We start from the raw sequence: 12,079 nt of genomic DNA, 5'->3' as shown, positions 1-12,079 counted from the left end.
TCCCTTAAAAAATACGTAAATACAAACACATAAAACTTTTCTCTGGTCCAATTCAAAGCTCCCCCCACTATGCCCCACCCCTATCACTTTTCCTGATTCTTCTCCCCGCTGGCCCTGATGTTTCCAGTTTTCCTCTTGATCTACTGTATTGGGACCAGAGGAGGAAAGGTTGCCCATTTCTGTTTCTAGAAGCTTCCAGAAAGTCACATGCTACTTCACGGGCAAGTAAGGCAAACAGTGGAGCTGACTTCTCAACGTATTCCCTAAATCATTTCTCAGTTCACCAAAATGCAGGGTTCCATTTACAATCTGGGGAGAATTTGCCCAAAATATCACCAGCCACAACCATGTGACACTTCAGAAAAAAAAAAAAATTTAATGGCAGCCACTGCCCCAGGGCAACGGTCAGGATAGAAACACCAGCAAGTTTCTCTGTCAACCTCCCCTCTTCATGTAAGGATTAGTTCGTTCACAGCAGCCATTTCAGTTGTAAACATTAATGCTTGATCATCTCAGAGCTTAGCTTCCGGGGGAAGGGGAGTGGTTAAAGGGAAAGAGAAGAAAATACAGAAAGAAAGGAGTGGGTGACAGGTCCCCAAAGGAGAGGCTCGGCAGAAGGTCCAGGGAAATAAAGCAGAACTGCTGCTCCATCAAAGTCAGGGCGGTGGCTTTCAGCCTTCATGAGGCGCCAGCTGGTGACTGCACAGGAGGGAGCCTTCCTGCCACGGCTTCGTTAGAAAACGGGCTGTGTCTTCCTCCCAAGTCTCTCCCCCATGTCCCCTGCCCGCACAGGCTGGCACTTGCCCAGCATCCAGGCAGATGCTCTGCCCACATCCACGACCCAGCCTTGGGGCTCCAGCCGCCCTGCCACAGGACAGTGTCTCCAGCCCGCCTGCCTCCAGGTCAACTCCGAGGCGGGAGTAGCAGCCGTGATGATTGAGCATGACTGGTTCCTAACACCCGTCCCTCTCACTGGACACCTGGTCTACAAGTGGGAGGGGTTCAGGCAGCAGTCACATGAGGACAGTGCAGGGCAGTCCGCTGGGCCAAGGACTCCAGCAACTTGGTGGAGCTGCTGCTCGGGAGACACACGCCTGAGAGACCTCACAAGGGCTTTGGGCGCTGTCGGCGTCCCTCACACAAATGAAGCGACTTCTTTGAATCTTGGATGCAGCCTTATTTTCAATAGTTCTGTGTCACTGTTGTAAACTGCTCTCTCAGTAGATCTCGGTGGTTGTTGGACCATGTGGTTGTCCAGTGGTTGCTGGGTTTCACCCCAAGAAGATTGCTGGCTGGAGCGTCACCATCATCTCCCTACCCTTGAGGTCACTGATTAAACCTCAAAAACTGAATCCTCCCTGAAAACTGGGGAGAATGAAATCTGTCGGGCAGAGTTGCCAGCAGGACTGGGCAAGAAGTGGTGACTGTTGCCTGCCCCACAGCACCAGGTCCAGGGTCTTCACTGTCCTGTCAGCGAGCCTGTGCAGAAATTTGTGGAGGATCCAGAGAAGAAACACTTCTCCCTGCCTTGATAGGCTGTTGTTGTATGGAGCACAGATGATGTTCTCGAATGAATGAATGAATGAATGAATGAATAGATGTTTAGAGATGACATGGAAAATGCCTAGCACAGTGGCTGGCTCATAGAAAATGCTTCACCAATAATATCAGTGGGAAGTGTCAGCAGGTGGCAAACAAAGCCATCGAGACCTCTGCTTTGCCATGTCCTGGCTATTTGACCTCATGTAAGTCCCTGGTCTTTCTCAATTTCCTCACCTGTAGATTCTACCTACAATGCAGATTTGTTGCAAGAACTAAAGATAACATTAAAAATTAAAAAATAACAAGATCAAGTAGTAGGGAAGCAATGAGCTCCCAGCTCAGGACCAGCATCTGAGGAATACCATTTTGATGGCTTTGTGTGAATAGAGTGATGGACGAAGGGAAGACGGATGAAGGAGAGGCTGTCTCGTGGGATGCAGGGAGGCCTGGCAGGCGGTGGGGAAGGGTCGAGGATGAGGGGAACAGTAGGAAAGCCCAGGTCAGGGCATTCACATGGACCTTCTGCACCTGGTAGGTGACAGGGAAGCTGGTGCTTCAGGAAGATGCTGGAAGGTGGATGGGAGCCGTGTGTGGGATGTGAGCTCAGAGTCCTACTTCCCCCTTCAGAAATAAGTTAAAATGGCATTAATTCAACAGCTCTTGATGGGCTCATCCCTATTAACTCCTGCCTTTGGCTCAAGCTACTTCTTCTGTGTACTGTCAACCTCGTGTCCCTGAAATAGCCTGTCACCTCGGTCATTGTCAAAGATGAGGATGAGGAATTGTTCTGACGTCCTCAGATGGGAATCTACCCTTGGCTTCTGACCATGACTGTCCTACAGTGGCTCCAGGCCGCCCTGGCTTGCCTGTCCATCAGGGTAGCAGGAAATCTAACAAAATCTCCCCTAGGAGGACAGGGCTCGGGCGCAGCTGGGGCACCCGCAGTCCTGCATGAGCCTGGGTGGTGTTTCCCCGCTGGGCCACTTCTTCTCCCACTGCAGACACTGACACATACAAGGTCAGGTCCAGGAGTCCCAAGATGGCTATTGTCTCCCTGCTTATCATGGAGTACCTCCCACCCACCCCTGCCCTCTCCTCTAGGCTCGCCTTCTCATGGGCACTGCCGTACATCCTTTCTGAAATCGCTGCTTATGCCTGGGCAGATCAATGGAAAATTTGAGAGCATTCCAGGCCCCTGGAAAGCTAACTTTCTCAGAATCCATGTGCTGTTGCTGTGGCTGGTGGGGGACAGTTTTGTTATTAATAACCTCTGCTGTGCCTCTTTCAAACTGTAACTGATTCCTTTTGGAAAATTTGAAAATATAGGCAGGCAAAAAGGCAATAAAAGCACCCATCAACCAGAGGTAAACACACGCTGGCCTGTATATTTCTAGGCTTGCTTTCTACACGTATACATATCCTGTGTGGTTTTTAATAGGACTGTTCAGTGCTGTTTTGTAACCTGATCTTTTCACATAACTATTGCAAATAGCTTTCCGTGTCATTAAACAGGCTCCCACACCTTCGCCTTTAATGACTGCCCAGTGTGTGCCAGCAGAGGTGTGCCCCAGTCAATTGGTTGTGTTGTTTTTTCTCATGCCTGTGGTCTGCAACTCACATCATTAACTGCTGGAAGAAAGTGCCAAGGTTTCGCCAATTAGAAGCTCTTCATTAAAAATGGAACAGACATCCGCAGCCCTCCAGGGGGTGGGCCACTGTCCTTGCTCTTCTGAAAGGTATCCCCATTGCAAACTGCAAGCTGGTCCATCAGCCAGACAGGCTGTGGGTGTGGAATAGAGGACCACTTGTATTTCTCTATGGATGTCTCTGGAGAGGCGGGGCTGCTTAAAAAAAAAAAAAAAAAAAAAAAGCAGAAGCAAATGTTTTGTAATTGTTTTCGAGCACGCACGGGCTCAGTGGCAAGAATGAGACGGAACCCTTGATTTGTAACCGCCTGCTGCACTGTTTGAAATGCCTCCCATAGAGGCAAGGAGGAAGCCAGTCTGAAGTACTCTGATGCTGAAATTTGCATCCTCTGTTAGCTGGTTATTGTCCCAAAGGACATTTCACATCAGATTGTACTTGTTTATAAAGATCTTCCACCCAACACAGACCACTTTTCAAGATACTGCTGATATGGAAGCTAAAGATATGCAAAGAGAGAATGAAGACCACTGAGCGTCCCTGGGCAGAAATATAAGCAGATTTAACAGCAGCCGCTTGCAGCCTGGAAACCCTCCACGGACTATCTTGTTCAGAGCTCAGGGAGGCGAGTAACAGGAAAACCGGCAGTAACTGGCTACTCATTAAGGAAATGCATTTGTTCGAGCTTTTCGGGAAAACCGAGAGCAGGCTGCCCTGCGCTGGGTACCAAGAAGCAGAGGTAAATAGCCCCCCATTGAAACACTCAATGAGCTAATGTTCTAAGAACATTTGAAACATGGTACCATAGGCGCTGCGCCCAGGCACTTATGTAGAGGGCATATGACCACACAGAGTTGTGACCCTCTGCTGGTGGCACTAGGGTGATAGGAGCCCAAGAGGCAGAGGACGTAGAGATAGAAATGTGTCTGCCTTCCTGGGAGGCAGGCGTCCCAGGGAGGAGCAGCCCACACAAAGGCACGGGGCATGAACAGCCAGGCTGCATCTGAGACCTACGTCTGATCAGACAGAGTTGAAGCAAAGGATGGAGCCTCAGGAAATGAGACCGGTGAGGCCCACAGGAGCTGGTCTCTCGGCGTCCCATGTCCTGGGGACAGGGACCAGGCTCTCTCCAGAAGGTACATGTCATCTGATTCCCACAGGAAAGGCTCTTTCCAGCTAGTATGGAGCTTGTGAGATTGGAGCAGAGGACAAATTAGGAGACTGTCATTACCACTCAGGCAAGAAATGATTTGGTTGTCCACAAACAGTGACCATGGAAAGGAAGGAAGAAGCAGTGATTATAGGTGATAGAGTCAACAGGGCTGGTGGCTAACTCTGTGGTCGGCAAACTGCGGCTCGCGAGCCACATGCGGCTCTTTGGCCCCTTGAGTGTGGCTCTTCCACAAAATACCACGGCCTGGGCGAGTCTATTTTGAAGAAGTGGTGTTAGAAGAAGTTTAAGTTTAAAAAATTTGGCTCTCAAAAGAAATTTCAATCGTTGTACTGTTGATATTTGGCTCTGTTGACTAATGAGTTTGCCGACCGCCGCTAACTGAAGGGTGGGGGAGGTAGGACAGAAAAAAGGCAACAGACAAGACCCCCAGGAAGCAGAAGAGGAACTGCACCTGGGGCAAGGTGACCGAGAGGGATTCCCCTCCCTGGAGTGGGGAGAAGGTGAGAACAATCACTGCAGGAGGTCACAAGGGAGGAGAGGAGCCACAGCACCGCTGGAGGATGGCGGTGACGGCTGCAGTGCTGCTGTGGGGCAGGATGAGGAGCTGGCCTTCAGCACTGGGCAATGTGAACCGAAGGCCCCCGAGGCCCACCTGAGACCAGAGGCCAGTCACGAGTGGTGTTTTCCCAGCAGCACTCAGCGGCCAAAGGGGATGAGAGGGTGGATGACACATGGATTCCAGGCTGGATTTGGCTGTCTACCATGGGGATAGCCATGTCCCCTGTTCAAGGGAACCTAGGATGCCAAGAAGACAGTGTCTGTAGTGCTGCCCAGGGAAGGAACGAAGGCAGGAAGGGCTGAGAGAATGAGAGGTCAAGGACTGAAGTCTCAATAGAGCAGAGATGAGAAGGGCACCAACAGGCGTGGGTGACAACAGGGACCAGAGGCTGTGGTCTGCAGGTGGCATGCTGAGGCGTCAGCCTCCAGAGGGGAAGCAAACACATTGATGGTGATGCCCAGGAGCTGACCCGGGAGCAGGTCACTGAAGTGGGGCTGGTGTTTTGGCAGTGCCCACAAAGGACAAGGGCCAGCAGGATGGAGGAGGGGCTGTGTGACTCTCCTCCCACATTCTGGCTGGGGAGGACTGTTTCCCACCAGTGTCTGGGGCCCTGAGGCCCAGCAGCCTGCACCTGAGCTTAGGTTGAGGGGTTTAGAGTTCTCCCAGGTGTGGATGACCCCGAGGAAGCTGCTGTCTTGGGAGAGGCCATAGTGTCTGGAAGAGGGGGCAGTCTTGGGTTCCAGTTGGTGGACCTGGAGGCAGCAGAAGGTGCCCACCTCTGGGGGAGACCCCTGTGTCCCAAGGTAGCTATATGCCCAGGGAGGCCAGTGGGGAATCGGGTACAGCTAAAATCCAGTCTGTTCAGCAGAGTCTGGTTAAAACAAAGGCCATCCCACAGTTAGGCATGGCTATGCGTGCACTATGCATCCAGCCCTGGGGACACCCCCATGCCAGTCTTCGTCAGTGCTGGAGGGCTGGAAGGAGTCCTCCGATGGGAACAAGGCAAGCCTTGACTCACCCTGTCCACTTGTCACCAAAGCTGAGCAGGTTTCAGAAGAGGTACATGCTGGCTGAGAAAGAACCTGACGGCCTAAGGGACACTCCTCAGCTGCCACGTGTGACAAAGAGCCCAAGTAATTAGCACCTCAGCACTGTCATCTGAACCACATCACCTCCCAAAGTAGCACCAGGCAGTTAGGAATTACTCCTAAGTCTTACACTCTGCCTATAGACTCAGGAAGTCTCCTAGCCATGTCCACCATTCAGTAACCGGTGGGCCTGGTGTTCTCTCTGTTTTGCCATCTCTTTTTTATATACATTTATTTGATTTCAGAAAGAGATACAAACATCAATGATGAATCATTGATCTGCTGCCTCTTGCACGCCCCCTATTGGGAATGAGCCCACAATCCGGGCATGTGCCCCAACCTGGAATAGAACTGTGATCTCCTGGTTCTTAAGTCCAGGCTCAACCGCTGAGCCACGCCAGCCGGGTTTTCTTTTTGTTTTTTGGGTTTGTTTTGTTTGTTTTTTTCCCTAGCTCAGTTTATACTCCCGCAGCCTGGGCATAGATCTGAACTTAGGTCCTTTCTCTGCGGCTATCCTTCCTCTTCACAGAGCCCACTGTCCCCCTGGGGTGTCCGAAGCCCCCTAAACAGCAGCCAGGGAGTGGCGGGTCCGGTGGCAAGGTGTGGGGGTCGGGGGTCGGGTGTCCGGCCCTGCCCACCCGGTGACCACTCTCGACCTTCCCGCAGGTGCGCACAGGCGCTGCTGGAGCACGGTGCCTCGGTACATCGCGTGTGCAGCGCTGGCATGGACACGCCGCTGCACGTGGCGGCGCAGCGAGGCCTGGACGAGCACGCGCGCCTCTACCTGGGCCGCGGGGCGCGCGTGGACGCGAGGAACAGCCGCGGCGAGACGGCTCTGAGCGCAGCGTGCGGCGCGGCGCTGCGGCCCGAGGAGCAGGAGCGCTGCCTGCGCCTGTGCAAGCTGCTGCTGCGGCGCGGGGCGGCAGCGGACGCGCGCGACGAGGACGAGCGCAGCCCGCTGCACAAGGCCTGCGGCCACGCGCGCCCCGGCCTGGCGCTCCTCCTGCTGCAGCACGGCGCCGATGCGGCCGCGCTCGACTATGGAGGCGCCTCACCACTGGCCCGCGTGCTGCAGGCGGCCGCCTGCGCGCCCCAGGCCTCGCCCCAGCGCACGGTGCAGGCGCTGCTCAACTACGGCTCCCCCACCCTGTGGCCTGACGCCTTCCCCAAGGTAAGAGGTGGCCGGGCACCTCCCACCCCAAGCCTTGCATGCAGCGCTTCTCAAACTTCCAGGGACCCAGAAACCCCCTGGGAACTTGGGAAGCGGCAGATTCTGACTCCGTAGGTTTGGGTGGGAGAGTCTCCGTTTCTAACAAGTCCCAGGTAAGGCCCAGGCTGCTGGTCTTGGGACCATACTTTGAGGAGCCAGAGCCCGGAAGCTTTCAGTCACGAGAAAAGAAAGAGGTTGGGATGTGAACAAGCATGCCTGCGTGTGTCCTTTCAAAGTAGTCACCTGGGGACTCCACACACTTATTTCCATGACGCTGTCATGCCTTAAGTTATTTTGGCAGCTCATCTTTTGTTGTCATTTTCAGAACAATGAAAATTGATTTCTTATGGCATCTGGCATTTGATCTGAAATGAAATCCCCAACCTTGTTAATGAGATTAATTACACGTTTGCAAATTCCCTCATTTTTGTCCTCACGCATTCCTGTGAAATACCAGGCAGGTGTTTCTCCTCCCTGGGTTTCGGCCAGGTGAGGGGACTTATCCAGAGTCAGGGCTGTGGAGACCTCAGCCCCGTTTTGCAGGCTTGCCCTCTGAGCAGTTTGTCACCTTTCCCATGTGTCAGATCTAGCTTGAAATAATAAAGAGGAAGAATAGTGAATTCTCACCAGAGAAAATACTCAAAAGACGGGAAATATTCCCAAAAGTTCCCAAAATATTGGTTGGAGTAAGAGATTGTCTTTCCCAAAAGACTTCACTGAAGGGAAGTCATTCCATTAGATGTAAAAGTGGTGTGCTTTATTTAAAAAGGATCCCTCTTCCCACGCTCACCAATCAGAGGCAAGAGACATGCCTGACAAGTTTTGAATGGGTAAAAGGCTGTCATCCAAAAAGAACAGTGTTCTAGATGGTCTGAAATAGTGCGATTCACACATTTCTCTCAAATGCTAACTTTGCATTATAGATGCATGCAGAGTCAAGTCTGTGTCTGTAAAAACACAGGTGAAAAATGGGAAATCCATCCAAACAGCTCCCTGAGCGTTTCCTTGACAAACATTATGACAAGTGTCTTGTACTAACTCTCACATCGTCTTTGAGCAATTCTCACGTGGCATTCTACTAATACAGTGGCTCCAGGGTGGTGGGCTCTTGAAAGGGAGGGAAAGCCAGCAGCTTTATATTCCTAATTTGCATTTTAACATGTCCCAATATTAGCAGGCTTAGTCCATCAACCCATAACATGGAAACAAGACCCACCCACTGCCCCTCCAGGTCACACGGTGTTTGCCTTAAACCAAGATGCACACATCAACTATCATCATAAGAAATTGTATAAAGAATAAAAAAGAAACAGGCTTTACGTGATGGGCCACCAGTGAAAAATAACTGAGACAAATTATTTTTGTTGTTGTTGTTAATCCTTGCCTGAGGATATTTTGCCATTGATTTTTAGGGAGAGTAGAAGAGAGAGGGAAAGACAGAGAGAAACGTTGATCAGTTGCCTTCTGCATGAGCCCTGAGCAGGGCCCGGGCCAGGGAGGAGCCTGCAACCAAGGTATGTGCCCTTGACCAGAATGGAACCCAGGACCCTTTGATCCACAGGCTGACGCTTTATCCACGGAGCCAAACTGGCTAGGGCTGAGGCACATGATTTTAAAGAGAAAAAAAAAAAATCAGTGTATTTCAGCAGTGACTGCAAATAATCCTTTGTTGGCCTTGCAGTCATTCTGTTTGAGTGATTCTTTACCCAGGTTTTCAAGTCTCAGGTGCAGTCTCATGGGCGCCTTCCCTGACGATAGGACCACTGACACCTGAATTCTGTCTCCAGGGCTATGGGAATTACCCCGTCTTGACCTTGACATGCAGGGCAAGGCACAGTGCCTCTCCCTCTGGGTCTCCAGGGGCCCTATCCTGGGTCAGCCACACAGGAACAGAGCATGGTCAGTGGAGGTATAAGCTGGGTTTAGGTTTGGGGAGGGGGGTCTTATAGTGGGGGTCAAAAGGCCATGAGAAGTGTTCAGCTCCTAGAAGTGACACTGACTCTCCCAGCAATTGTAGAAGGAATTAGAGTTCCCTTGAGAAATCTGAATACTTTGAGGCTTTCACCAAAAAGCATTGCCCACCATTGCTCTCCTTGCACATGCACAGAACTGACCCCTGCACATCTCAATGTTGAGTGAGTGAAGGGGATTCCAGCAACTCCAGGGCACGCCACTTGCTGTTAAGTCCTTGGAAATGGAAATGGGGATCTGAGTTATTTGTGCTGAGGTCGACCGCACCTTTAGGGGGCGCTCATGGCACTCCTAGCTGGGAGCAGGGTGCAGCCCAAATGCATGTACCATACTTGGCGTCCTCTGAGCCAAGTTACAAGTGCCTGTGATGTTCTAGCCTGGGCCCAAGACAACCAGGGCACACACGGAAATCTGGCTGCAGCATCTTCCTCCACCCAGGCCACCTGCATGTTCCTCCAGGGAAGGAGTCTAATCACCACACGAGACATCAAAGGGACAGACCAGCTCTGCTCAGCATCCCTGTGGAGCACGCAGCAAACACACTGAACCAGGCCACAAAGATACACTGCAGGCGAGACTCCACACCGTGGCGAGGGGTACACAGAAGCGCCGGCAATGTCACAGAGCACGCGGTCCGTGGGCAGCAGCTGGGCTTGAAATAGATGTAAAGAGACACCCACGGAGCTCAGAATTACTGAGGCAAAAGGTTTCACAGCGAGCTTATGACATAAATCACATTCCCTCATGCCCAGACAAAGGCACCATGGCCGCAGCAGGCGGATTCCAAGCATCCATCGCGCCGAGGACAGTGCTCTGCGGTGAAAATCAAAGTGGTGTCACTGCTTGGGAAGCAAGCATGTTGACAATGCCAGGCCTTTCTGCCTGGCTGACCTCTAGTTAACACCAGTCAGGGATGGGGGCACAAGGGCAGGTGGCAGGCTGTGGCCAGGTTTGAATTCTGGAAGTTGTCAGCACAGGTGGGGCTGGCCTGGGGGAGCAGACAGGAGGGCAGAGAAACACACACACAAATGTGGGTCCAAACTTGCTTTGCCACTGCGCTAGCTGAGCTTGTGGGTTGGATGCTTGCTCTGGAAAAAAGGGCTTGGCTCACGGTTCTCTCTCCTGCCTCTCACCCGGAGGCCTGATTCATGAGACAATAACGAAGCCCCATGTCATCTTTTCACAACAAACTTCTACTTTCCTCATCCCAAGTGTTTGAAGAGCAGATTTCGGGCTGGACCCCAGAACAGAATGCTGGTGCTCCCGCGGGTGTGGGAGGGCAAGTCAGCCCTGCTCTGGGATGGGACAGGACCTTCCCAAGTCCCAGAGCTGGGAGGTAGCAGCACCAGGACAGAAGCCCATGGCCTGGGACTGCTCTTTCCTGCCTCCTCCATGGGTCATTTGTCCCTTGATATATAAAGGGACCCCCTCCTCAGAGTACTTTTCATTGCAGTCAGCTCTCATGCTTAACGCATTCTGGTTCCTCACCCCTGTTCCTGATTTTGTGCTATTTTGTGCCTTGTTACCTACAGGGCAAAGGCCAGCAGCACCCAGCGGAAATGCATGTGCTGGAGGCCGTCAATATTCACACTTATGCTTGTCCACGAATGGGGGAGGTGCAGGGACACCTCCAGCCGGGCACTGTTTCCCCCAAACCACATGGGCCATGTTTCCCAGGGCATCCCTGAAGCATTTATCTAGGCCTTCAACACGCATTCCTAAGGGATTGCTCAGCCCAGTGCTGGAGTAAGTGCGTTGAACCGGCCCTCATGGCACTGTCCCTCAGGAGGGTAAGACAACCACACACACCCGTGTGATGTTGCTGTGGTGAGAACAGGTACAGAGCAAAGACCCTCCATACCTTGAAAGTGCCAACGAGGGGGTTTGACCTAGCTTGAGGCGGGGAGGGGGCCTCCACAGGCTCCCCCACGCACGTGCTGAGTGAGCCCAGACCTGGAGGCTGAAGCCTTCCTATGTGAGGAAGGGAGGAAAGGCCATTCCAGGCAGAAAGGAGCAGTCCAGGCAAATGTCCTGGGGCAGAGGGAGCGCTGCCACACGTGGGGCAGAGAGGACCCAGTCGCTGGGGAGGAAACAGCAGGAGGGAGCCCGTTGAGGCGGGCGCTAGGCAGGCCCTTGTGAAGGGTTTGAGCGGTTGCCTGGAGAACAATGGGAATCAATGACATGCTAAGCGGAGAGGTGACAATCAAATGAGCTCTCTGCTCAAGTGCAGAGAACATGCTGGGGTAGGGGCTGGTGAAGGCCACAGACTGGTGGCCATCCAGGTGAGGGCTGCAGAGAGAGGGGCAATGGAGGTTGCGGACGAGAATGACAGATTCTAGAAACATCTGCAAAGCTCTGGCCTTGCCTCACCTCCTGGGCATTGCCCATGTTGAAAATCCAGATGTAGAGTTTTCGTGTTTTCTTTTTACACAATTACAGAATTAGGTAAGGTGACTTCACACTGCTCCCATGACACTTTTAGGGGGCACATCCTGGGGGAGCAGTAGTCAAAACCCAGGACTCCATTTCCTGTCTCCACAGGGCCGCCTGCACCCTGTCCCCGGGGGCGGGGGGAGAAGGGAGGAGCAAGCATAAATGGCGTGCCTCTGTTTTTCTTGCTCATTTTATTTCTCCGTCTACATCGAGAGCAATGTGCCTGTGTGATTTTTCCCCTTAATTTTCTTTCTGCCGCCTCATTAGCCGGAGAGGGTGCGCGCGGACCCTAACGACATCAGCGTGTCAGAGTAATGTGGCGGCCGCCCCTCCGCAGACAGCGCGGAGGCGGCGGAGGCTTTTAAACTGTGTTGGCGTAAAAATAATGAAGGCAGCCAGCTGCCTGGCAAACACGAGGGCACCGCGCGGAGGGCGTGGGGAGGGCCGGGAGCCCCAGA

General features: G+C 52.7%; 1 protein-coding gene across 1 annotated transcript in view; it reads left to right on the top strand.

Moving 5' to 3' along the window:
* Nucleotides 1-12,079, top strand: part of ASB18 (ankyrin repeat and SOCS box containing 18) — a gene marked incomplete at both ends in the record, with an annotated part of 39,492 nt that overhangs the window by 21,574 nt on the left and 5,839 nt on the right. Inside the window, 1 exon segment of the mRNA XM_080669042.1 lies at nucleotides 6,674-7,178. Within this exon segment, the coding sequence (XP_080525168.1) occupies nucleotides 6,674-7,178 (505 nt within the window).

The sequence above is a fragment of the Plecotus auritus genome (genome assembly GCF_963455305.1).
Source record: "Plecotus auritus genome assembly, chromosome: 5".
Classification (NCBI taxonomy): Eukaryota; Metazoa; Chordata; class Mammalia; order Chiroptera; family Vespertilionidae; genus Plecotus; species Plecotus auritus.
The sequence above is the reverse complement of the archived record's forward strand: the minus strand, read 5'-3'. Positions and strand labels throughout refer to the sequence as shown.